This window comes from Penaeus chinensis, chromosome 9 (assembly GCF_019202785.1).
Source record: "Penaeus chinensis breed Huanghai No. 1 chromosome 9, ASM1920278v2, whole genome shotgun sequence".
In the NCBI taxonomy this organism is placed as follows: domain Eukaryota; kingdom Metazoa; phylum Arthropoda; class Malacostraca; order Decapoda; family Penaeidae; genus Penaeus; species Penaeus chinensis.
The window spans coordinates 17637923-17665352 of record NC_061827.1 but is presented as its reverse complement, the minus strand read 5'-3'; the positions used below and the strand labels follow the sequence as shown (position 1 = coordinate 17665352).

At 46.0% G+C, this 27430-nt stretch overlaps 1 protein-coding gene across 3 annotated transcripts in view; it reads left to right on the top strand.

Annotated features, from left to right (window-relative positions):
• LOC125028885 (RNA-binding protein 38-like) overlaps nucleotides 1-25835 on the top strand; it is a 55833-nt gene extending 29998 nt beyond the window's left edge. The window contains exons 2-3 of one of the 3 annotated variants that reach the window (XM_047618470.1): nucleotides 3336-3477; nucleotides 25705-25835. In XM_047618470.1, coding sequence (XP_047474426.1) covers nucleotides 3336-3477; nucleotides 25705-25760 — 198 coding nt within the window. In that variant the 3' untranslated portion in view covers nucleotides 25761-25835. Of the gene's footprint in view, nucleotides 1-3335; nucleotides 3478-25704 lie in introns of those variants that run through there. The other 2 variants (XM_047618471.1, XM_047618472.1) reach the window with 2 other exon arrangements.
• Nucleotides 25836-27430: the final 1595 nt, after the last annotated feature.

Genomic DNA, 27430 nt, shown 5'->3' with positions numbered 1-27430 from the left:
CCGCGGAGGAAAAACACTTCTCGTTGTGTGGTTTTGGGCACGATTTGCGAGGGTCCTTCGCATGCGGCTTTTGATGACATTTGGTTGTTGCGCGCAAGTACGCAGCGCGCGCCGCATATGCACACGCACACGCGCGCGCACACACACACACACACACACACACACACACACACACACACACACACACACACACACACACACACACACACACACACACACACACACAATTTACAATTCCTCAGAAAGCCTCCCTCCACACGATTTCATTCCCAGAAAACAACAAAAACAACAGTCTAGCGAGAGTGCCACCTCAGCTTCCTCCTCAGTGCCACGTCGGGTGACACGTCTCTCACGCGTGGTGCCGCAGCCAAACGCCGCGTGTTAGAGGTGCTGTCGGCGCGTGAACTAGTAGATGTGGGAAGGGAACACGTGAACACAAACGCAAAAACGCAGGTTCACGCGTGGAATTGCAGTGCGAAAATTATATTTCAAGCCACACACACGCACACGCACGCACGCACACACGCACACACGCACACACGTACACACGCACACACACACACACACACACACACACACACACACACACACACACACACACACACACACACACACACACACACACACACACACACCTCCCCACTCACCAAATATGTATGATCATTTTTTTAAAATAACCCTATCGCATCAGTTGTCGAAATGAGGGTGGGGGATACAGGTGGAGGGGGGGGGGTGAAATGGAGGGAGAAGGGGGGTGAAGACCGGGAGATAGGGAGGAAAGGAGAGGAAAGGAAAGAAGAGGAAGGGACAGATGGCCGGAGGTAGAGGGATAGGGAGAGGGGGGGGAGGGGGGGGGGGGGGGGGGGGGGGGGGAGGGGGGGAGGGGAGGGGGGGTGGGGGGGGGGGGGGAGGGGAGGGAGAGACATCAAAACTGGAGTGTCGTTTTGGAAAGTAGTTAATTGAATCACGTATTCTATTTTCTACTTCCTCTTCCGATCTACTCACTAGCATTTCTCCTATTTCGTCTTCCTTATTGTTTAAAAATCTCTCGAAATGTGGTTGAGATGGGGAAACATCCGCAAGATGAAGAATGAGAAGCAAAAGAGAAAGAAGAAAATAAAAGAAGATGAAGAAGGAGAAGGAGGAGAAGGAGGAGAAGGAGGAGGAGGAGGAGGAGGAGGAGGAGGAGGAGGAGGAGGAGGAGGAGGAGGAGGAGGAGGAGGAGGAGTAGGAGGAGGAGTAGGAGGAGGAGGAGGAGGAGGAGGAGGAGGAGGAGGAGGAGGAGGAGGAGGAGGAGGAGGAGGAGGAGGAGGAGGAAGAGAAGGAGAAGGAGGAGGAGGAGGAGGAGGAGGAGGAGGAGGAGGAGGAGGAGGAGGAGGAGGAGGAGGAGGAGGAGGAGGAGGAATATGTTTGTGAATAAATAGGCCTAATTGAAGTAAAATGTAAGATAATAGGAACTATAAACATATACGTACATGCACACATACATATATTCATAGATATCGAGAGAACATAGCATGTGGCAGCGAGGTCGATCGTGTTTTGTTTTCCTACGGCAGTTTACGAGGCTTTCACGCGCATTCCGGGTCGCGGGAAGTGACTCCGATACGTAATTGCCTTGAATCCAAACCGAGGGCGAGGCAGATCAATGGGCGTTTTGTGGCGTTTAGGGAGAGGTTGCGAGGCGGCGGGAGGGGGTGTTCAGGGTGGGTTGTGGTAGGGCGCGGATGGATGTGGCGGGTTGTACGTTGGGAGAAGTTGTGGGGGGTCAGTGAGGTTGCAGCGGTTTTGTTACGCGGTGGCAGCGGTGGTTGCGGTTAACGCGGTGGTAGACGCGGTTAAAGGTAGCGGTTATCGCAGCAAGAGGAGCGGTTTATTCCGGCAGCGATAGTAGCGGTGGTAGTAATGGTCGTGACCAAAGTGGTTATGTCGATAACGGTGGTTGCGTCAACTGCCGCAGCGGTGGTAGCGTATTGCCGCGACGGTGATACCGGCTTATAACGATATATCGCGGCGATAGTAGCGGTTCCTCGCGTTTTTAGCGACGGTCTGGAGCGGTCGCACTGAAGCCAGCCCGACACCCTCTCAGTCGCGCCATTACAAGCAGCACTCCATCAGCGAGCGAACTGCCGGACAATGGCAGAGCAAACAAACGCGATTGGCACTCCATCAGCTTGCAAACGAAGGAGAGAGCAATTGCAAAGTGAGTGGGTGGCCGGAGGGAGGGCTCTCGCTGTCACGCTCCGCCGTCCATTCACTTTGTCATATTTCCAGTAGCTGTCAGTCAGTCGGCTACTTTCAGTCAATCGTATTGTTAATCGCAATAAGACAGTCACTAGTCAACTTAACAGTCAAAGACTCATCAAGTCACTTCATTAATCAACTATTCGGTCTCTCTATATTTAATTAACGGTTCAGTGACTCAGTCGCTTAATTAGTTACTCATCTACTAGAGTAGCTTGTAAACAACAACAAAAAGAAGCAACGAAAGTGTGCATATGTCTTGCCTTTTGTGTGCATTGTGTTCACTTTTGATTTGTTTTGTTTTTGGTTGTTTTCATACAAAGACATTTTAGGTCCTTTTTTTCCAAATCTCTTCACCTTACCCTCAGGCTCTCCTCACCCCCTTTACTCGACATGCCCACTTCCCCCTCCCTTTCCCCTTACTCTTACCTCCCCCTCCCTTCCTCCTTCCCCTCCCTCCCTCCCTCCCTCCCTCCCTCCCTCCCTCCCTCCCTCCTAACCCTTCCCCCCCCCCCTCCCCCAGCCTATCCTCTGCCCCTCTTTGTTAATACAGATAATTTGTGTGTTTCAGCTTATGGTGTGATTGTGTACGGTTTGCTGTGGCATTTGACGGCGAGAAAAGAAAAATACGTGTGACTTTTTATGAATTTCTGATTTCCTTTTTTTCTTTTTCCTCTTTCGTGATTGTAAAGGATTTGATTCTTATGTTCTTCATGTCTTCTTTGTGTAATGATACAGGTTTATATTTGTAATATTTGATTGCTATTCTCTCCCTCTCTCTCTCTCTCTCTCTCTCTCTCTCTCTCTCTCTCTCTCTCTCTCTCTCCCTCCCTCCCTTTCCCTCTCCCTCCCTCCTTCCCTCTCCCTCTCCCCCACCCCCTCCCCCTCCCCCTCCCCCTCCCCCTCCCCCTCTCCCTCCCCCTCCCCCTCCCCCTCCCCCTCCCCCTCCCCCTCCCCCTCCCCTCCTCCTCTCTCACCTTCCTATCTTCCATCCTTTCTCTTCTCTCTCTTCCTCGCTCCCTTCACCCCATTCCATCGAGCCGAGCAAACGAAGCTAACCCCCCGGTGTCTCTCTCTCCCTCTCCCTCCAGGTCACGATGGCAGACAAGGCGGGTGCCGACCGTGCCATCAAGGAGCCCAACCCCGTGATTGACGGTCGCAAGGCTAACGTGAACCTCGCATACCTGGGGGCCAAGCCACGGGGGCCTGCTGCAGGTGAGGACGCTCTCTACGGTTCGTACCAGTCGGCGCTCTGTTTCACTAACACGCCCATGATCCGCTTGTGATGTGTCTGATTTTAGGTGTTTTTTTTCATGTTTGGTTGTTTTTTAGTTGTTGTTTTAGTTTCCCTTTCTTCCCTTGTTTCGTTGTATGATTTTATTTTTTGCCTTTTTCCTTTTATGATTTGGTATTGATCTTTTTCACGTTTTTTTTTTTTTTTTCAGTGTCTGATTCTTTCCTTTTCTTATCTCATTTTCTACTGTTTCCTCTTTGGTTTTTAAATGTGTCGTATCTTCTTATATACCCGAAGTTAGGCCCTTGGAATATGTTCTTAGTTATTTGTTCTTCTTCCTCCGCCCTCTTGGAATAACTCCTTAGTTTTTTTTCCCTCAATTCCCGTTCCTGTGTCTTTGGCAGCCTCTTAATTCTCCGTCTGTTTTTTTTTTCCGGAAAACTATCGAGATATACGTCTGTGGAATTTCACTGAAACTCTATCCTTCCTCCTTCCTTTCCTTCCTTCCTTCCTTCCTTCCTTCCTTCCTTCCTTCCTTCCTTCCTTCCTTCCTTCCTTCCTTCCTTCCTTCCTTCCTTCCTCCCTTCCTCCTCCTCCTCCTCCTCCTCCTCCACTTTTCTCCGCCTCTTTCTCTGAATCATAATAAAATAATCCAGCTAAGTGTTCGTGTAACAAAGCGAAGGGAAAACACTCGTCGTGTTACGCAAATGTCTGGCTTATCTTTTTTTTTCCTTTTATAAAAAAAAAAAAAAAAAAAAAAATCTAAAGCCCTTGTTTTCTAATCCCGGGAACTGGATGAACTGTTCATCATGTTACACTGCGTCTTACCCATTAGCACATCTTTTTTAGGCAACAAATACTTGAAATGGTTAGAAGGAACGAGACATAATGGTAATGTATTCTTTTTTTTTTTACCAAGGGTCTTTAATCAGACTCAAAAGATCTTGCGGTTGTGTGTGTGTAAAGCCATTACACATGATGGCTTTATACGCAAACAATATATTTCAGTTTCTAATCGAGTCTTTTCATTTAGTAAATACCTCTGTTTACCCCCGCGGGAATTATTTAAGAAACCGTCATCTTCAATCCATGTTGCATATACACCCAAAAGTATATTTACACGTATTGATATCATGCAAACATTCTCCTCCCCCCTCTCCCCCCTCCCACCTCGTCAGTCATGCATACAAGGCAATATGGCGTCCTATTCAAATGGACTCACACCTCGGATATTTGCCGGGGGGTGGGGGAGGAGACTATTCGTATACTGAATTATACTGACCATTGGTATACTGAGTATTATCCTTTTACTCCCTCCCTCTCTCTCCTACACCTCCTCTACCTCGCCCCCCCCCTCCCCCGCCACACTTTCCAGCGATAGACAATATTTTCGTCTTAATGGCTTTGTGTGCGCCGTCGCTTCACTGGATAGAGTGTCGGTGTAGCACTTGGAGAAGGGGGGAGAGGTGATGGGGCGGGATGGGGGAGGGAAGGGAGGGAGGGAAGGGAGGGAAGGGAGGGAAGGGAAGGGAGAAGAGAGTCGTATTTAAGCAAGGGCTTTGGCAGTTCGAGAATTATGCCTTTGCCTTTTTTTTCTTTTCTCTTCTAACTGCTGTGGAATTTTCGAAAGGGTGATCTATGCGTATGTTGAGGCGCTCCGACTTGGGTCTTTCTCTTCCTCCTTTCCCTTTCTTTCCGTTTCAGTTCCATCGCTGTTGCCTCTTTCCCCCTCTTCGCTGCTTTGTGCTTTCTGTTTTCTCCTTCTCAGTTCTTTTTATCCCGTTTTCCTCTGTACTTCCTTCTTCTCTTTCCACGCTCCTCTATTCTTCGCCACTCATCTCCTCTTCTCTCTCCCTTCTTTATCTCTTCTCTCTTGTCCCCTCTTTCCTTTGACCTCGAGTTGGAAGTGCCATGACCCAAGGGCCTTTAGCCGAGCGTGTCTCCCCCCCTCCCTTTCCCTTCCCCCCTCCCCTTCGCAATTGATGGCTGTCTGCATTTGCATGTCCACTTTGAGGAGGTGGTTATATCTTTATTATCGACGCGATTTTTATATGTTTATTGGGTGAGGGAGGAAGGGAGGGGTAGAAGGGAGGGAAGCGGGGAGAGGAGGGTAAGGGAGGCGGAATGTAAAGAAGGGTAAGGTAAGGGAGAGAGGACAAGCGGAAGGGGAGGTTACGGGAGAGACGAGAGAAGGATAAGGGAGAGAGGAGAAGCGGAAGGAGAGGATAAGGTAAAGAAGAAGGAAGGAATGGCAGGGTGAGAAGCAAGGGTGATAGAGAACTTATACAAAAAAAGTGAGAAGGGGAAATAGGCAGTAGGAAACAGAGGTAGGGGAGGGAAGGGGGCGGGGGGCAGGGAGCTCTGTAAGAATACCATGTCCCTGTAGTTGGGGTTGATCGTTCCCGGCTGTGCTTAAGCGGAACAATGTTGCTAATGGACCGCGATTGCATGCCGTGTTCAGCAGGGCCCTGTGCTCGCGGCGGTGGGGCTTCAGAATATTCTTGCAACATGTTCATTTCATTTATTCATGCCTTGGCTGATGATGTATATAAACATAGCGGTACATACACACATGAATATGTATGTGTGTATATATATATATATATATATATATGTATATATATATATATGCATGTATATGTACGTGTGTGTGTGTGTGTGTGTGTGTGTGTGTGTGTGTGTGTGTGTGTGTGTGTGTGTGTGTGTGTGTTTTCATTGATCATATCGCAACGAGTTGACAGCGTCAGTGTGATTACCAGACTTCTAAGCAAAAAAGGAAGGTGGTATAAAACTAAAAATGTGAAAATGCTTTCGTTGTGAGCGTGATAAACAAGGGAATTGCTTCTGAATAAATAATTAGACCAAGTTTCTTCAACAGCAAGTCAAAATGTGAATGTTCAGCCTCTGTCTGTGCATGATAGTATTGTGCATGATAAATTTCCTCGTCATGGTGTGCATGATATTGTCCCTGCTCTAGCCTCATCTTTCGTATGATTACTTATTCGCTTAGTCTTTCTCTGGCTAATTATGATTTCGTTTTTTTCAATTATAATTAAACATAAGTGATAAAACAAATTTTGATTTAATATAGGAGAACAGAGAGAGAGAGAGAGAGAGAGAGAGAGAGAGAGAGAGAGAGAGAGAGAGAGAGAGAGAGAGAGAGAGAGAGAGAGAGAGAGAGAGAGGAACAGGAAGAGGAAGAGGAAGAGGAGGTTAAATTGGCGTGCAGGTGAAACATTAATTCTGCTGTGTCACCTGTCCTTTGGGGGGTGATGGGGGGTGGGGGGGCTTTTTTTCGTTGATAGTGCTTTACGATATGATCTTCTGTTCGAATCCTTTTGTAATGACGGAGTGAATGAGTGTGTGTGTGTGTGTGTGTGTGTGTGTGTGTGTGTGTGTGTGTGTGTGTGTGTGTGTGTGTGTGTGTGTGTGTGTGTTTGTGTTCATATAGATAGAGAGATGAATAGATAGATAGATTGAAAGATGAATAGATGGACAGGTAGATAGAAAGATAGAGAGAGAGCCGGGGAGGAGGAAAATGGAGATATAAACACTTTCCTTCAGAAAAAAAGGTAAAACATGAATAAGCAAAACAAAAAAAAAAAACAAAAAAAAAATATAAACGACGTTAGATAGATGGATAGACTGATAAGATAAGTAAATAGACAACAAACAAGTGAATAAATATATAAATAAAATTGATCCCATAAACCAAATGCAGCAGAACAAAGCAAACACGACAAAAAACCCAGGGCCCAGCGTGAGGCGGGCCAACGTCCCCTCCGCGCGCCAGGGAGAGCGGATCGGGACGCGCAAATAATTGATCAGACCGCCCGTTATTGTCGGGTTAATTACGTGAGTTAGTCGGCCATTTGGCTATTGATCTCGGAGTCATCCTCGATAAATAATAACCAGCGGAGGTGATAGTGTTATTAGAAGGAAGAGCTTCCTTTTTTTTTTTTTTTTTTTTTTTTGCTGGGTAGTGACTGCCATTGCTATTGACAGCTCGATTGATGTTTATGTGTATGGCGCCGGAGGAATGCGGGGTTTCGAACGCGAGGTGCAGCGGTGTTCGGAACGCGTGTGAAGCTTTTAGGTTTGTGTACGGAAGGATTGTGAGAGAGAAATAGAGAGATAGATTAATTGTAAGAAGGCGAAAATGGCAAATAGTATTAGTCTATCTTCTCAACTCACGGTATGAATTCCGTCTCGAACAATCAAATCGTATCAATCGAATCAAACGCTTTTGAATCCTCACAAAATAACAAACCGAACGATTTTTTTTTAAAACCTAGTAATGTTCCAAAACCTCAGTAAAAACAAATGAATGCTTCAAACCAAGATTCAGTTCGAACATACCGAAACATTAATAAATACTTCCTGTTTTTAAGTTCCAGTGAAAGTACTCTTGGGCCTTACTTGCACCGGGACAATGGAAGTAATAGGGAGGGAAAGGATATTTTGAGTGTTAATTGACCGGAATAGGAAATAGGACATGGCGAAATATTACGGTTGTAATTTTATTTTGTTCTTTATTTGCTGTGAGCGTGCGTGTTTAAATTAATTGTTAGTTTCTTTTTTATTTACTGTTAAATTGATTTGCGTGACAAGTTGATGCGAAAGTTTAACCTGTTGGTGTAGACGTGCGTGGTTTCATTTGGTCTATTAAATCATGTAACTATTTGTGTAAGTGATTCGCATGTGTGTGTGTGTGTGTGTGTGTGGGTGCATGTGTATGTGTATGTGTCGGTGTGTCTATGTGCGTGCGCAACCATAGGCGAAATGTAAATATATCTACGTGTACATTTGTGTGTGTATTTGCACGCGAATGCTAAAAATGATCCAATTTGCTTAAACACGACCATTTTAAACTCACAATTCCATACTAACTGCACGGATATGAAAAACAGCTTTCATTAAGCCAAGTGTAAGTGCTCTTTTCCACTCTGTAATTACTGCAAGCGTTAATGGCCTTCTCCCCTCCCCACTTCCTCCCCTCTCCCTCCCCTCCCCGCTCCCTCCCCTCACCCCTTTCTCATTCTCTTCTCCCTCCCCTCTCCCCTTCTTATTCCTTTCCCCCTTCCCCCACATCTCCCCCCCCCCCCAAAAAAAAAAAAAAAAAAAAAAGATATATATATATCAGTGTTTGTAACTGACGACTGAATTTCGAGTGCAAAAGTTTTAGTTGATTAAGACAAATGTTTACGTGTGTCTTGTATTTTTTTTTTTTTTTTCATTTCGTGATAACATACGACAAAGGCAATGGATAAAAAGGAGAAGAAATGATCAGAAAAAAAAGGAGAGAGATCAGAAAAATAAGACATCCGGAAAATGCTCAGGAAAAGGAGATTGAGAGAGAGAGAGAAACACATGTGTGTATGTGTGTATGTTCGTATGTATGTGTGTGTGTATATTTGTTTGTTGGTAAGCAGAGACTATACCGTACACACAAACCTGAACATACATATCTATGCAGGTATGTATGTATGCATGCATATGTCTGCCTGTATGTACGTATGATTTACATGTATTTATGCATGTATTTTATGTACGTATACACAACCCACAGCCCCGTATTCCTAAGCCCAGCGCCCGGACGCGGCAAGCAGCGCCCTCTCCGTCGCCGTGTGATTGAAGGGAATTAGCGGGTTCGCGGCGCCGAAAATGGCCGACGGTCACGGCAGGCTCCGCTCTCTCTCTCTCTCTCTCTCTCTCTCTCTCTCTCTCTCTCTCTCTCTCTCTCTCTCTCTCTCTCTCTCTCTCTCTCTTTCTCTTTCTCTTTCTCTCTCTCTCTCTCTCTCTCTTTCTCTTTCTCTTTCTCTCTCTCTCTCTCTCTCTCTCTCTCTCTCTCTCTCTCTCTCTCTCTCTCTCTCTCTCTCTCTCTCTCTTTCTCTCTCTCTTTCTCTCTCTCTCTCTCTCTCTCTCTCTCTCTCTCTCTCTCTCTCTCTCTCTCTCTCTCTCTCTCTCTCTCTCTTTCTCTCTCTCTCTCTTTCTCTCTCTCTCTCTCTCTCTCTCTTTCTCTCTCTCTCTCTCTCTCTCTCTCTCTCTCTCTCTCTCTCTCTCTCTTTCTCTCTCTCTCTCTCTCTCTCTCTCTTTCTCTCTCTCTCTCTCTCTCTCTCTCTCTCTTTCTCTCTCTCTCTCTCTCTCTCTCTCTCTCTCTCTCTCTCTCTCTCTCTCTCTCTCTCTCTCTCTCTCTCTCTCTCTTTGCCTCGAAAATATGTGTTATATCTGAAATTTTATTGCGGGGTGTTTTTCCCATTTTTTCCATGTCTTTTGTTACTTTACCGTTACTTCCCCTATTTTCGAGGGAGAAGGATTATTGAATGGACTGAATTCAATGGAAGCCATTCAAAGATTATGTTTGTATTTATTTCTTTCACTTCATTTTTCTTTTTTTTCTTTTTTGGGGGGGTGCGGTGTATATACGATTGTGTATATAAAGTAGGTAGATATTATTATCATTACTATTATTACTATTGTTATTTTTGTTATTATTTTTATGATTATAATTATTATTTCATTTTTATAATTATTGTTATTATTAGTATTGTCAATGTTAATACAAGCATCTCTATTTTTTTATCAATGAAAAAAGGAAAAGAGAATACATATCCATGTTTCGGTTGTATTGGCACTCTAAGGCACTTGTTTTAAGTAGAGGGTTGGGAGTGCCTTTTATATAGGGTTGAAAATAGGGTATAGTACTGTCGGGTAATTGGAAAGAAGGAAATAAAGAAGTGAAGAAATGAGAGAAGAAGGGGGACGGAAGGGCAGGGAAAGGGAAGGAGAGAGGAAAGAAGAGGAGTTTATTAGAGAAGGAGAGAGAGAGAGAGAGAGAGAGAGAGAGAGAGAGAGAGAGAGAGAGAGAGAGAGAGAGAGAGAGAGAGAGAGAGAGAGAGAGAGAGAGTGAGAGTGAGAGTGAGAGAGAGTGAGAGAGAGATAGAGAGAAAGAAAGAAAGAAAGAAAGATTATGATTTCGTTTTTTTCAATTATAATTAAACATAAGTGATAAAACAAATTTTGATTTAATATAGGAGAACAGAGAGAGAGAGAGAGAGAGAGAGAGAGAGAGAGAGAGAGAGAGAGAGAGAGAGAGAGAGAGAGAGAGAGAGAGAGAGAGAGAGAGAGCGGTCCGGTTCCATGTGGTCTATAGATATATATAGCCAACATTTCCTCACTTGCGAATGGAAGGTCAGAGCAGAGACACCACCACGCGCCGTCTCTATATGTGCCTCTCTTTTCCTCTGTATCGTTCTCTCTCTCTCTCTCTCTCTCTCTCTCTCTCTCTCTCTCTCTCTCTCTCTCTCTCTCTCTCTCTCTCTCTCTCTCTCTCTCTCTCTCTCTCTCTCTCTCTTTATCTCTGTATACATACATACATATATATATATATATATATATATATATATATATATATAGATTCTCTCTCCCTCTGTCCCTCTCTCCCTTCTTCACTTCTCTTCCTCTTCTCTCGCTGTCCCTCCCTCTTTCTTGGCACTATAATAAGAAGGTTGACTCTCAGTGCCATCACAGGCCACGTCGACGCCATTACTGGTGACACGTGGCGGCACCTGCGAGCGACACCTGTGCACACCTGGCGAGGCACAGCTGTGTGAGGGCGTCCGCGAGCTACGCTGCGTCGAGGTTTTCCCTGGCGCTGGCGTCGAAGGCCTGGGCTTGTAGTGGTGGTGCATGAGAGGGGGGAGGGGGGGGGGCAGGTAGAGAGAGGCAGGCAGGAAACATATATTCAGAGACACACACGCGCACACACACACACAAACACACACTCGCACACACACACACACACACACACACACACACACACACACACACACACACACACACACACACACACACACACACAAAGAGAGAGAGAGAGAGAGAGAGAGAGAGAGAGAGAGAGAGAGAGAGAGAGAGAGAGAGAGAGAGGGAGAGGGAGAGAGAGAGAGAGAGAGAGAGAGAGAGAGAGAGAGAGGGAGAGAGGGAGAGAGGGAGAGAGGGAGAGAGGGAGAGAGAGAGAGAGAGAGAGAGAGAGAGAGAGAGAGAGAGAGAGAGAGAGAGAGAGAGAGAGAGAGAGAAAGCGAGCCCGAATGCAGCTTGCACTGTGAAGTAGATACAGATGCTCTTATCTCTCTGGAGAAGCTGATAACGCGGGCCAGAAACATGCGCCGAGCGGAAATACCTACGATATTCTCGATATTGAAAGTTCAAATAATAGAAAGCGTAAATAGAAATTAATAGTCTTAAAAAAGATATATGCCCTACAACTAAAGTAGCAGATAAAATGAAAAGAAAAAGCGTGTAGAAATAACTGCCTTAGGAAAGATGGGCCTGGAGTAGCGTTTAGCGGGAGTCTCTTTCGAATAACAATTTGATAACATATGAAAATCTTCTCTTGTTAGTTTATTTTGTGTGTGTGTGCGTATGTGTGTTCGAGCATGCGTGCGTGCGTGCGTGCGTGCTGGCGTGCGTGCGTTCGTGCTTGCGTTCGAAAAGCGAGATCCGTTAACGGTTGTCGTCAGTGCCAACGTGTCCCATACCTGTTTACCAAGACAAAAGCCTGACGTTTTGATATCTGTGCTTGCTTATAATACCTGCTCATATTTATAAAAATGTAAATCTTTCATTGCTCATGGAAATTTTATGAGAGAGAGAGAGAGAGAGAGTGAGTGAGTGAGTGAGTGAGTGAGTGAGTGAGTGAGTGAGTGAGTGAGTGAGTGAGTGAGTGAGTGAGTGAGTGAGTGAGTGAGAGAGTGAAAGAGAAAGAGAGAGAGAAGGTGAGAGCAACGAGGGAGAGGGAGAGAGATAACTAAGGCTCAGAATCAGAAAGCAAGGAAGTAGAAATATACATTTCTTAAGATAAATAAAATGAATAAAAAATAGAGGAGAAATATGGAGACCGGGGAAGATGAAAAGCGCACAAGCATTCGAAAGTGTTTGTAAATAGCCAGCTCATTTAGGGGAAGATGGCGGGGTGGGTTGGGGTGGAGGTGCTAGGTGCTGGTTAGAGGGGGGGGGGGGGGCAGGTAGGGATTGAGGTAACTTGGTGGGGGTACCGTAGGGGTAGTTGGAGCGGGGAGCCGGTAGGGGTAATAGGGAAGTGGTAGAGTTAGTGGGGAGACTGTAGAGACGGGGAGAATTTGTAGGGAGTTGGAGGGGCAGATGATAGAAATAGGGATGAAAAAATAGGGGTAGGGGGAGCTGGCAGTAGTAGGGGGAGATGATAGTGGTAGGGGAAGGTGACAGAACGAGTGGTAGGGGCCGAGAAGGTAGGGGCAGGGGCGGAGATGCTAGGGAGGGAGAACAAGCTCGTAGGCATCAGCTGTAGTTTGACATTTCGGGGCAAGAAGGTGCGATGTTTGCCCAGTGACTCTCCTCTCCATAAGGAAGAACTTGTCGTGTGTTGAGAGAAAATAAGGTTATATATATTTACGGGGAGAAGCGCGGGCGGCGAGGTCAGGTATATATATATGTATGAAGGAAGGTTTGGGCGTAGGTGAGCGTGGGTGCAAAGACTGATGAGGGCGTGGGCGTGAGAGTGCGATGGCGATGCGTGACAGTCTCTCTTGATAATGATGATGATGATAACTTACGTAACGCTGATAACAGATTTGTTGAACTTCGTTATAAGGATGTTACCGATATTAATAACAATGCATGTGATATTATTGATAATATTTTTGATGACAGTTATAATAAAATAATGAAGGCAAATTCCTTATGTTAAAATATAGGTCACCCTAATTATATTCCTCTGAATAGGGGACACTGGAGAGAGAGAGGGAGAGAGGAAAAGAGGGAAAGGGAAAAGGAAAGAGAAAAGGTGAGGGAAAGGGGAAGAGAACGGGAGGGAGAAAGGAAAGAGACCGGGAGAGAGAACGAAATCGAAGAAGGAAATAAAAAATAAAAAAAGGGGAAGGAAAATAGAAAAAATGAAAGACAGAAGCTGCCGCCAAACGAGCATGCGACAAACATCAATTTATTTACGAAGAGTTTATTAGAAATGGTTTAAAACTTGCCAAAGGTTTGAAAAACAAGAGGAAAACGTAAGCATTGCCAATGTAAACATAAAGTGCATAATTAGATTGTAGCATTGAAAACTTTTAACAGATCAGAGTCAAGGATTCTGTAAAATATATATATATATGCTCTTCGTTTTTCATTTGAATGGATGAGTCAATGCGAAGAATGGTAATTTATTATTCGATTATTTTATTATTATTGTTATTATTATTATTATTATATTATCATTATCATTATCATAATCATCGTTAATATTATTATTACGACGAAGTCAGTCAGTATCAAAATCCTTCCTTATTGATATTCATAATTACATCCCAGCTGATACGCCGTAGGTTGTATAAATTTCCAATCACAGTTCGCCACTAAGAAGCCTCACCACGTTGGCAAATCTCACTAGACATCACCTCATTAGCACCAGATGTCACCCCGTCAGCAAACCTCACTACACATCACCACACATCACCACATCGCGCTCATCAGGCCGGAAGTGATGACGCGAGCCCCCTTCCTCGCTGGCTGTCTGGAACACACGCTGGTTCGGCACCGTCGTTAAAAATAGGCGTTTGCGTTGCTGCGAAACACGACACCGGGCCGCCTCCTCCTGCCGTCCCCTCCGCCGCCGCCGCTACCCCCGCTACCGCCGCTCGCCTTCTGTGCCCCCCCCCCCCCCCCCCCCCCCCCCCTGCACTTCTCCCCTTTCCCCCTTCCTCTTTCCGTCTTTCCTTGTCTTCTCTGTGCTCTCTTTTCTTTTCTTTTCTTTTTTTCTTTTCCGTATTCTGTCTTTTCTATCTTCCGTTTCCTGTCGTCTCTCTTTTCTCTTCTCTCTCTCCCGCTTTCCCTCCTTCCCCTTCCCCTAAATTGTACCCTGTGACCCCTCCCCCACCTCGTTTTACCCCCCAGATTCCCCCCCCCCCCCGTTTTTGCCGTCACTCATTCACCCTCCTCTCCTTCCGCGCGCTGTCTCTCCGCTGGTTCTCGTTTGGTTCAGAACCGGTTTGGATTATCGTATTTTCTTCTTCTTAGCTGTCAAGTCTCTTCTCTTGCTCTTTGCCATCTCTCTCTCTCTCTCTCTCTTTCTCTCTCTCTCTCTCTCTCTCTCTCTCTCTCTCTCTCTCTCTCTCTCTCTCTCTCTTTCTTTCTTTCTTTCTTTCTTTCTCTCTCTCTCTCTCTCTCTCATTCTGTTTCCCTCTCCAGCTTTCTCTCCCGTCAAGCCCCATGTGGCGTGACGAGCGGGCGGGGGAGCAGTCCGGAGGGGCGTCACGGTATGGAGAGAGAGAAAGATAGAGAAGGAAAGAGAATGAGGGAGAAAGAGAGAGAGAGAGAGAGAGAGAGAGAGAGAGAGAGAGAGAGAGAGAGAGAGAGAGAGAAGAAGAAGAAGAAGAAGAAGAAGAAGAAGAAGAAGAAGAAGAAAATGGGGGAAAAGATCGTATTTATAAATACGGAAATGAGAATTAATGAAAAGAAAATGAACAACAGTGAAATAGTCGAGACATTTCTAATGAATTAATGAAAGAAAGAAAGAAAGAAAGAAAGAAATTGAGGAACGAAAGAAGAAGGGGAGGAAGGTGGCAAGAAGGGGGCCGCGGCACTCTCCCTAGGGTACACGCGGGGTGCCACGCCGATCGTATCTTGTTCTTATGGCACCGTAGATCACTCAGGGTTTATTGATGGTGCCTTTGTCTTGTTGTTGATGGTGATGATGGTGTTGATGGCGTGATGAATTGTGGTGCTGAGTGTAATGGCGATCTTCGTATGAATTAGGCTTAAAAAAAAAAAAATAATAATAATTGTATCCATGTAAAAGTATTACTGTGATTGATGTGCGAGAAACTTGGATAGACAGGACATGCATTCAAAAGACAAGAGAAGAAATAAATCGGAGAAAATAGTAGAACAGAAAGAATAAAACGAAAATACACAAAAAAAAAAAAAAAAACACGAAATACACGAAACAACAAGAAAACTATAAGTCGAACCATAAAAATGAGAACGGAATCGAAAAAATAAAACAATAAAAAGTAAAGGGAAAGAGAATATAAAACAGAAAAAGGAAAAAGACACGGAAGCTTTCCTTGCCGTCGGTTTCCAACCCTTTGCGTCCAACGCCTTATTTTAGGAATGTACATTATTTGTGCGAGGCGGTGTATACACAGCGAGTGTAAACAGCCCTTGATCTGCATATCTCTTTCGCGTGTGCAATTTGTCTTCTTCTTTCTCCTTTTTTCTCTTTCGTTGCTTCTCTTTCTTTCTCTTTTCGCTTTCCTCCTCTCTTTTTCTCTTTTCATTCTCCTTCCTTTTTTTTCTATCTCGTTCTTTCTCTCTCTCGCTCTTCCTCTCATCCGGTCTTCCTTTGTTTTTGTTGTTTGCCGTCGTTTTCTATATTCGTGGTCTCTGCGGTTGGGGAGGGGACATTTTTAAAGTCTTTATCGCGTTTTCTGGTAGCTGTTTTTCTTGTGTTCTCTTGTTTTCCCATAATCATTCTTTTATTAACCCTTTTCCGTATCAACTTCCCTACTTCCTTCATTTTTCTGTTCCTTCATCCCCTCGGCCCCCCTTTCCCCTAGACCACATCCTTACCCCTTCCCATTCTCTCCCACTCCCCCGTCTCTTCCCATTTTCCTTACCCTTCACGCAACCCTTACACCCTCCTTATTCCCTCTCTTCGCTTCCCTCCCTCCCTCCCTTCCTCTGGCCCTCCCTCCCTCCCTCCCTCCCTCCCTCCCTCCCTCCCGTGACCCCAGCGTCCTTCACGTATCATCTGTCACCTCCTTATCTCATGTGACCTGTGTGACCTTTCCTGACCTCTCTCTTGACCCCATTGTGCGTATCCCTAAATTACCGAATTAGATCGGGTGCGGCTCTGTGTAGGGTCGTTTGTGGAAGGAACAGATGGTCAGATTTTGGAGATTTTTTATTTTTGTTAATTTTCGTTTTCTTTTGTTTCGTGCGTACGTAGGCTGTCTGCATTTATATTTATTTTTACAGTCATGCAGTGTTTCTGTCTGTCTTTATATATATGCCTCTCTGTTTTTCTATCTATCTGTCTGTCTTTCGTCCTCTTTATCTTTATCTCTGTCTATCTGTATGCCTGTCTGTCTCTTCGTCTGTCTGTCTATCTATATATACACTTCTCTCTTTGTCTATCTATTTGTCTTTCTCTCTTTGTCTATTTATCTATCTTTCTCTCTCTCTATCTATCTTTCTATCTCCATATATATATTAGTGTCTGTCTATCTATCCAACTTTCTGTCTGTTTATTTATCTATGTGTCTGTCTGTTCATCTATCTATCTGTCTGTCTTTCTGTTTATCTATTTGTCTGCCTGTCTATTTATACTCCTCCCCGGCAAGAATAGTCGAGAACGGCGGCCTTGGGACCTTTGCTTGGCCAAAGATTGTGCAAAGAAAACAGCGAAAGGAATGCTGTGTCTTCAGGGCCTTTAAGAAGGGCGTTTTAAAGGCATTTAAGCGCATTTAAGGGTATCTGAAGGTATTTAAGGGTCTTTGGGAACGGTTGAAATAAAGTCGAAGATATGAAAAAAAGGGAAAAAAGAGGAAGAGGGAAGAAGAAAGAGAGAGGGAAAAAAGAGAGGAAATGGGAAGAAGGAAGTAAGGGAAAGGAAGAAGGATGGAGGAAGTGGGAGGATGGAGTCCGTCTTCAAAAATAGGATGGTGTATGAGCACGTGTGACACTAATGGATGGCGAAGGAAGGAAGGAAGGAAAGGAGGAGGAGAAGGAAGAGGAAGAGGAAAAGGAGGAGGGAGAGGAGAAGAGTAAGAGGAGAAGAGTGAGAGGAGGAGGAGGAGGAGATGGAGGTAGTGGTGGTGGTGGCGGAAAAGGAGAAGGAGAAGAAACAAACTTATATGAAACTGGAACAGCGAGAAGGGCGAATAACTGAAACCGAAAGGAAAAGAGAAATGGGAGGAAAAGATGATAAGAAGGGGATATACAAATAACCAGAAAGAGGTTTAAGAAGAAAATCTTCCCTCTTTTCCCCTCTTTCACAACCCCTTCTCCCCCCCCCCCCCCCATTTCCTACCGGAAAAAAAAAAAACACGTAGAAAAGACTCCTAAGTAAAAACAGAAAAAAAGAATGATTACGAGAATAGACGGACGCGGGTGATAAAGGAGGGAGTAGGGAAGAAGGTAAAAACAAGGAAAGGAAGCGTAAAAGTGAAAAATAGAGGAGAGAAGGAAAAAGAGAATAAGTAGAAGGATAAGAGGAAGAGGAAGAAGAGGAGGAAGATGAAGAAGTGGAGGAAGAAGAGGAGGAAGAGGAAGAAGAGGAGGAAGAGGAAGAGGAAGAGGAAGAAGAAGAAGAAGAAGAAGAAGAAGAAGAAGAAGAAGAAGAAGAAGAAGAAGAAGAAGAAGAAGAAGAAGAAGAAGGGGGAAGGAGGAACTGCGGAAATGAGAGGACTTTGAATGCGGGGGGGGGGGGGGGGCGGGGAGGTCGAATGAAAGACAAGAGGAGGAGGAGGAGGAGGAGTGGGGGTGAAGGGAAGAGGAAAGTGGGAGAGAGAGATGAGGGGGGGGGGGGGGAGACAGTAGCCAGAGATAGAGTTTGAGCTCAAATTACACAGACCAAAATATAACGGGTGTGACTTGTATGGAGGGGGGGGGGGTGAGGGCATGATTGAGGGGAAGGGGGGGGGCACTCGAGATGGGGAGGAGTGAGGTTAGGAAGCAGGAGGGGGGAGGCTTAGGGGAGGAGAAATGTCACTCTAACAGCGAGCGAGAGAGAGAGAGAGAGAGAGAGAGAGAGAGAGAGAGAGAGAGAGAGAGAGAGAGAGAGAGAGAGAGAGAGAGAGAGAGAGAGAGAGAGAGAGAGAGAGGAAGAGGAGAGAGAGGAAGAGCGAAAGAGAAAGATATAAAAGCTAGGGCAGTATTCCGGGCCAAGATGTCCTCGTCAGCCTTCACCTGTTGCCGTCCCCTTAAAATCTCTCTTTACGGGAGAGGGGGGTCCATTGGACACATGAAGGTCTCTCGGCTCCCGCCTCTGTCCCTCTCTCCCCTCACTCCCCTCTCCCCTCTCCCCTCTCTCCTCATCCCCCTCTCCCCTCTCCCCTCACTCCCGTTTTCGCCCTGCGTTCCTCGCAAAGGTTTGTTTGCGTTCTTCGGAGAATTTTTCGCAAGTTTCTTCTCCTCCTCTTTTTCTTTTCATCTTCTCTCTTTCTCTCTCTCTCTCTCTCTCTCTCTCTCTCTCTCTCTCTCTCTCTCTCTCTCTCTCTCTCTCTCTCTCTCTCTCGCTCTCTCTCTCTCTCTCTCGCTCGCTCGCTCGCTGTATTTTCTCTAATCTTCCTGGCCCTGAGACTCTGCCCCGCTGTACACTGGCCCAAGCTCGATTAAGCAGAGATGGGTCGCTTGAGGGAGTCTGGAATGCACAGTTCTGCGGTCTCTCTTTCCTCTTTCTCTTAACCCCTTCCCTCCATCCTTCTCCTCCTCTTGCCCCTAGCGCTTCCCTTCCCCTCTTCCCTACATCTCCTTACACTCCCCTTTCTTTCCCTTCTTTCCCTCTCCTCTCCCTTATCTTTCCTTCCTTCTCCTCACCTCCCCCTTCCCCTTTCCCTCCTTCCCTTTCCCCTTAGCCCCCATTCTTCTTCTTATCCCTCCTCCTTCCCTTTCCCCTCGTCCTCCCTTCTCATTCCCCTCCTTCCCTTTCCCCTACCCCTCCTCCCCCTTTCCCTTCCCCTCGTCCTCCCTTCCCCTTCCCCTTTCCCTCCTCCCCCTTCCCCTTCCCCTCCTTCCCTTTCCCCTCCCCCCTCCACCACCCCGACCCCCCAGCGTCGTGAACTATGTAGTGGCACTCGAGGCTGGCATACTTGGCACCGACGTCCGTTCGCTGGATTAAACGTCGGTCGTCTCAGGGGCTGACCAGGTCGTCGTCATGGTCGTCGTCTTTCGCTAACGCTCGCTCTCTCTATCTGTCCGTCAAGTTATCTGTCTCTCTGTCTGTATCTATCTGTCTTTCTGTCTGTCAGAGGAAAGTAAGGAAGGTTAAGGGAACGTACGTTTCGGGTGGTTAAAACGGTCGTACTGTCTCTATCTGTCTGTCTGTCTGTCTATCTCTTTATCTATCTATCTGCCGAAGAAAAGGTAAAGAAGATAAGTACCTCCTCGTGCATTTCTCAACTCCAAATGATCCCGTGGCATGCAACAACATTTAGAGCAATGCAATGGGTTGGTGGCACTGCCGTCAAATAGCACCGAATGGCACCGTCGACCCCGGAGTGCCACCTCGAGGGCATCCACGGGGGTTGGCACGGCTGTCGACCACGTGACCAGAGAGCTGAGGGCGGCGAGGGGAGATCAGGGCCCGTAATGATGAAGGTGATGATGGTGATTGTGATGGTGATGATTGGTTTAATGATAATGATGGTGATAGTGGTGGTAATGGTGATAAGCTTGAAGGTTGAAGATTAGGGTTCTGGGTAGGGATGATGGGGATGAAAAGAGAGAGAGAGAGAGAGAGAGAGAGAGAGAGAGAGAGAGAGAGAGAGAGAGAGAGAGAGAGAGAGAGAGAGAGAGAGAGAGAGAGAGAGAGAGAGAGAGAGATGGAGAAGTAGAGGGAAATAAAATAAAAAAATAAATAAAATTGAGAAAGGAAGAGGGAGAGAGAAAGAGGGGGTGGGGGTTGACGTACACCTCCGCTTCGTTAAGTTATTTATACATTTAAACTACCGCAAGGCTCAGCTGTTTGAGGGAGGAGGAGGAGGAGGAGGAGGAGGAGGAGGAGGAGGAGGAGGAGGAGGAGGAGGAGGAGGAGGAGGAGGAGGAGGAGGAGGAGGACGAGGACGACGACGACGACGACGACGACGACGACGACGACGACGACGACGACGAGGAGGAGGACGACGAGGAGGACGACGAGGAGGAGGACGAGGAGGAGAAGAAGAAGAAGAAGAAGAAGAAGAAGAAGAAGAAGAAGAAGAAGAAGAAGAAGAAGAAGAAGAAGAAGAAGAAAATGAAGAAGAAAAATGATAGAGAGGGAAAAAAAAGGGAAAGGGAGAAAAGGAAGAGGAAGAAGGAAGACTAAAAGAAATAGTAGGGGAGGAGGAAGAAATTGAAAGAAGAAGAAGAGAGCGCACCAAACCGAGGAGGGAAGGGAACGTGAATGACGGCCGTTTATAATAAACCACAGCTTCCGACCAGCGTATAAACCCAACACAAGTTTATTATGCCTTAGCTCTCGTTGAGGTACATTAAGTATCTTCTCGTCCACACCGTGCCGCCTTTTGCCTCATTATTAACCCTTTTTACGTCTTTTCTCCTTCAGGGTTTACACTTGTTCAGTATTTTCATTTGCGGACTTTTTCACTGTCAGTATTTGTTCTGTTTAGATATGATATCATTTCTTTTCACTCAACATCTACGAATTATCGTGTTTTTTTCATCCCCGTCTTTTTCACCTTTCTTTCTAATTATCTAATCTTTTTGTCTTCTTTTTTTTTCTCCCTCATTATTTACATTCTTTTGCCGTCGCTTTGCTGAAAATGGCCGCGTTGTTGTGTGTCGGTGACTCATCCTGGCACCACTCGCGATTCAACTTTGGTGCCTCGTTTACTCATCTCGTTCACTCACGTTGCTCAGTAGGATAGCTGACCTTCCTCACTCCCTAATCCTTTTGCTCTCTTGTCTACCCTCCTCTCTTATCAGCTTCCCTTTTCCGCTTTCCCTCTCTCTCGTTTTCCCTCCCCTCTCTTAATGTTTCTTGTCCCCTGGTCGCCTCTCCTGCTTCCATTCTACCCTTCTTAGCCATTCTACCCATCGTTTGCGACCCTTTCCCTGCCTCCCTATCTCCCCTCGTCCCTATTCTGTTTCTTGTCCTTCCTACCCTCTTCTCTCCTCTCCTGACCCCGCCCTTTCCTATCCCACCCCTTCATAATTCTCTCCTCTATACCTTCCTCCCTTCCTCCCTCCCTGCCTCCCTCCCTTCCTCGCACCCAACCTCTCCCTTCCCCTCCTCTCCTTTTCCCACCCTTCCGAAATCTCTTCTCGCCTCCCCTCCTGTCCTCCACCCTACCCTGACCTTCTTACCTCTCTCCTCCCTCTCCTCTTACCCCAGTCCTCCCCTACGCCCTCCCCATCGCCCTCCCCTACGCCCACCCTTACCCAAGAGGCAGCTAGAGTTACCCTGGCCACAGTGCCACGCGCGGCGGGATAAAGACGGGGGGTCGGGAGGAAGGGGAGGAGGAGGAGGAGGAGGAGGAGGAGGAGGAGGAGGAGGAGGAGGAGGAGGAGGAGGAGGAGGAGGAGGAGGAGAAGAAGAAGAAGAAGAAGAAGAAGAAGAAGAAGAAGAAGGGAGGAAAGCAATGAAGGGTCATGGAGAATTAGAGACAGGGAAAGGAAGGTAGCATCTCCTCTCCTCCCCCCCTCCCCAATCCCCTCCCTCCTCCTCCCCACCACGCATTCACTTTCGAAGACGACGATGTGTTCCCGCAGTGCCCCCCTCCCCACATCTCTCTTACCCCCCCTCCCCACATCCCCCTTGCCCCTCCTACCCCACCCCGCCGCGGGAAAAAAGTGGTAGAAAGGCATTTTCCTCCATTTCCTTGTTTATCCGGTATGTGTTTTTTTCTTTATTCAGATCTTGCTAAATTCTCGTCTTGTGTATTTGTTTTCGCGTCCTAATTGTATGTATATTTTTTGTTACTGAAGAGTTTTCTCTCTCTCTCTCTCTCTCTCTCTCTCTCTCTCTCTCTCTCTCTCTCTCTCTCTCTCTCTCTCTCTCTCTCTCTCTCTCTCTCTCTCTCTCTCTCTCTCTCTCTCTCTCTCTCTCTCTCTCTCTCTCTCTCTCTCTCTCCCCCTCCCTCTCTCCCTCCCTCCCTCCTCGCATCTGTCTACAGAAATAGATTACGCTTCTTTATCACGTTTTAAGGCCGTCATTTTTCTTCGTTTTTTTTATGCCCCCTTTCCCCTATTTTTTTGCCCGTTGTGTTTGCGGGGGGGAGGGGGGGGGATGTTGTTGTTTGTCATCTGCGCAGCGACACGTGCAGCATCTTCAAGGCGGGGGAGGGGTGAGGGGAGGGCGGGCGGGGAGGCGGTGGGGTAGGATGGGTGGGAGGGAAGGGTAGGATGGGGGGGAAAGGACGATGAGGGAGGGTGGGGTGGGGGGGAGGGAGCCGGCGTAGGAGGGCAACGGGGTAGGATTGGGGGGAGGGGGGAGGAGGAGGAGGAGGCGCAGGAGGGGGTCTAATCTCCAGGAGACATTCTTACGACAGCTAGTTAAGGAATTGAGGGAGGGGAGGATAGGGGGGTAGGGGGGGGGGCGTTGGAGAGAGCGTGAGAGAGAGAGAGAGAAAAGAAGAGAGAGAGAGAGAAAGAAAGACAAGAGAGAGAGAGCGAGAGAGAGAGAGAGAGAGAGAGAGAGAGAGAGAGAGAGAGAGAGAGAGAGAGAGAGAGAGAGAGAGAGAGAGAGAGAGAGAGACAGACAGAGAGCAGCCTCCCGGAAAGGCCCACGCTGGAAGGTTAAGAAGTAGTGGCACCCAAAAAGAGTGCCAAAGAGCTTATGTATGAATGGCACCGCCAGTCGAAAAGGACAAGCAGAAAGAACTCGCTTGGCTTGGCACTCCGGGGTCACTAGGAAGGAGGTTGGCACTCGCGGGGGTCGTTACTAGGATGATACACGCACACACGCACGTACGCGCACAGTCACGGACACACATGCACTCATACGCACACACATACACAAACACGCGGAGACCCAAATGTAATCTCGAAGTTGGCACGATGGGGGGAAGGGGGGGTAGGTGGGTAGTGGGGGGTGGAGGTGGAGGTTGGTTGGTTAGCGGGGAGGGGGGGGGGGGGTTATCGTCGTCGTTGTCTCGTGCCAACTGCCGGGTGCCATTAGGATGCCACGGGGCTGGTGGAATGTGGCACTTGCTTGTTTGTGCCCCGGGTGTGGGCGACAACAGGACCTCGGTGCCAAGGGAGGCCGCTGGCACCGGTGCCAACGCGCTCTCATGAACTCGGGGCTATAGACGAGGGGAGTGGGGGGGGGTGGGTACTTGCACTTTTGCAATGGCCGAATCGCGTCTGTGCAACTGTGCTTCGAATAGACAGATCTTTAGAAAGAAAGACAAATTAAATTAGACAGGAAGACAGACGAATAGACATGCAAGTAGACAGGCAGACTGATACGCTCATAGCAATAATAATCTCATATACGAAAATTCCAATAAGGCAAGCAAGCAAGTTAACGAGTAAGCAAGTTCTGATCCCTAAGCACGCTACACATAAGACACAAAATCCTCTGCTGATAACGATCTCGAGTGAAATCGCGAGGATATTGTCAACGTAAACATATAGTTTTTTTTCAGTGAACAATAGTTTTTTTTTTTTCAGCGAACAAAATTGCATTTAGCAACATCACCAGACCGACCTCCACATCGATCACTGATATATCAGTCACCAATCACAGTCACGAATCAATTGATCTCTAATCACGTCCTCCTCCAACGAAAGGAGGAGGAAAAGAAAAAAAATAATAAAATAATAAAATCAAATAGCATAGTTAACGCTACTGGCACTTGTCTACGATCACAGAGAGGGAGAGAGACTAGCACAAAAAGTGGCACTCGCTGCGTGGCACTAAGGATAGTATTTACGACTTGGGTTTGAGGTCGTAAAAAAAAGAGAAAAAAAAAACGAAAAAAAAAACATCACAATACTTGTAGTCCACTAAGAAAAAAAAGAATGTTGAAAAAAATATATAAAAAACATAAATAAAAGTAAATGACTACAACAAGCAATCACTTGACGATTGAAAGGGGGAAGGGGGAGAGATGATCGGTGGGGGGGGGGGTTGCGTTGGGTTGCAAGGGGGATGAGGGGGGTAGAGGAGGGGGAGATGGAGGATAGAAGGGGGGGGGAGTTGTTAAAGGGGGACTTCGGGGAGAGGAGAAGGGGGGGTGGGGGTTAGAGATGGTCGTTAAGGCGGGGGGGGGGGGGACAAGAGAAGAGGAAGGGGGTATTTTTAGGGGGTGAGAAGCGGGGAGGGGGGGGGGTAGGGGTAGGGACCGAGGGTATTATTCGCTTGGTTTTATTTTGTATAGAAGTTGTGTTTTACTGTGTGTTCATGGCGGGGCGTTGCCAGGTGCGCTTTTGTGGCGAAGTTGGATGACATACGCAGGTGTTCGTGAGTGATATGTGTGACTGTGTGTGTGTAAGGGTTGTGTGTCGGTGAGTGTGTGAGTGTGTGTTTTGAAGAGGATAGAGGGTTGGGATTGTGTGTCAGTGTGTGTGTGTGTGTGTGTGTGTGTGTGTGTGTGTGTGTGTGTGTGTGTGTGTGTGTGTGTGAGTCTGTCTGTCTGTCTGTCTGTCTGTGTGTCTGTTTATTTGTCTGTCTCTTTGTCTGTGTTAGTATCACCGTATCTGAATCGGAGTCTACGTATGTGAGTGAGTGAGTGTGAGTGAGCGAGTGAGTGAGTGAGTGAGTGTGAGTGAGCGAGTGAGTGAGTGTGTGTGTGAGTGAGTGAGTGAGTGAGTGAGTGAGTGAGTGAGTGAGTGAGTGAGTGAGTGAGTGAGTGAGTAAGTCCGGAGGGAGGCGGTCTCTGCTATAGTTGCCTGACTCATAGCAATCGCAGCTGGTTCCTTGGCTAAGAATGAATCACTTGGCTGGAGTTAAAGGGAGATCGGAGAGTGACGTACACCGACTGTCTCATTTTTACGTGGATTATCGCGCCGTTGCTTCTTCCCTTCAATCGTCGACCCTCTCAAATGTTTTTTTTTCGACCTCGCTCTGTCTGCACATCTATCTGTTTATCTGGTTATTTGTATATCTGTCTATCTCGGTGTCTCACCATCCTTCTTCCTCGACTCCCCCCTCCCCCCCCCCCCCCCTCTCTCTCTCTCTCTCTCTCTCTCTCTCTCTCTCTCTCTCTCTCTCTCTCTCTCTCTCTCTCTCTCTCTCTCTCTCTCTCTCCCTGTCTCATCGCCGTTCTATCCATCTATCTATCTCTATGTTTATTTCTCGTCTTCGATATCTCTTTCTTTATCCCTTTATCTCTCCATCCACATTACTCACCCCCCACCCCCCACCCCCACTGTTCTCCTCCGTCCTCGTGATATGCGTGTTTAGAGCGACCCAACATTAACCAAGAAATGAACATAATAAAAGTGATATGATGTTTTGATATCAATATATGAATTTCTCCGTTGACGTGAAGGAAACTGTTCGATTAACAATTTGTTCTTTTGTCTTACAGGAATTCCTCTCACAGGCTTCCGATATCCAGCTGTTCTCCCTAGCCAGTATGGGTAAGTGTTGCAGCTTTGAATTTTTTGCTGTTGTTGTTATTATTAGTATCGTTATGGCTGTTGGTATTGTGATGATGAGGATTATTATTGTTATTTTTATTGTTATTATTATTATTATTATTATTATTATTATTATTATTATTATTGTCATCATCATCATCATCATTATTATTATCATTATTATTATCATTACTCTTACATTTGTAATTATCATTTCATTATAGTTGTCGTTGTAATCATTATGTTTGTATTATTTTGTTCCTTTTTCTTTTGTGCTCTTTTACCGTCTTTTCTCTTTCTTCTTATTTTTCGCTCCCTCTCCCTTCTCCCAACTTTATCCCTCCCTCCCTCCCTCTATCCCTCCCTCCCTCCCTCCCTCCCTCCCTCCCTCCCACCCCTTCTCGACCCCTCCTCTCTCTCAATATCATTCGAATGCATTCTTCTCTCTCTTGCTCATTTCTATATTATCATTCGTATACTTTTCGCCTTGTTTACTGTTGCTATGGTTACGACTGACCTTGGCAGTATAAATTTGATATCGAACAAATAGATACTAATAAGAATCAGAGTCGATATATGATATAGATTAATTATTAAAAAAACGAATCAAAGTTTGATGTAGTCTTGTATTAAAGAGAGATAGTCAGGTGAATTTAGAAATGAGTTTTGAGTTAATAATTCATATAATTTTAAAACGTATCTGAGGAATTTTAATATAATGAGCCGGTTAAATGCTTAATTAAATTAATTGTTTGTTTTCATTTTCTCAGGTCTTGCTATAATTATTTGCTTCAAAAACAAATTTCATCATTTATTCAACTTTTCTGAAAATTTGCTTGCGTTTTGTTATTTTTCTATTTACATCATTTATTAATCTCTTGGTAAAAAAACGTAAGAAAAATAAATTTTCATCTTCATATTTTTCACAACTTTCTGTGAATTTCTTCAATTTTATCATGATTTTTTTTTTTTATATGTTTTTATTGCACATATTTTTTCTTGCAATCTATATGAAAAAAAATATTTACATTGTTACTTTTCCGTCCGTGTATAATTGGTCCTGTTGCTAGTGTCGTTCTCCCTCTTCTTATTATTATTTAACTTCCTTTTCTTCTTCTTCTTCTTCTTCTTCTTCTTTATTATTATTATTTTTTTAATCATCCCCCTTTAACCGTCACCAATATTTTCATTATTCTTTATTCATTTCTCTATTCATTTTCATTCATAATTCATCACCCCCCCCCCCTTAAAAAAAAGAAAAAAAAACTCGCGAGTCAGGTTAATGATGATGACTGGAAGACTTTGATGAGTCAGAGAAGCTGCGCTGCGCCAGGAATTCATTAGGTGGGATTTAAATGACGAAAGGACAAGCTCTCGCTGTCTCTCTGCTCCTTTTCTTTCCTTTATTCTTGTCTTTTCTTCCTCTTACCTTCGCATTGCATCCCCTAGATTTGCTCGTCTTCCATTCTCGCTTTTTTCTTTTCGTTTCTGTTTTTTTTTTTTTCGTTCTTTCTTTTCGTCTCCTTTCCTCTCTCTCTCTCTGTCATCTCTCTCTCTCTCTATCTATCTATCTATCTATCTATCTATCTATCTATCTCTCTCTCTCTCTCCCTCCCTCCCTTTCTCTCTCCCTCTCCCTCTCCCCCCCCCCCCCCCCTCTCTCTCTCTCTCTCT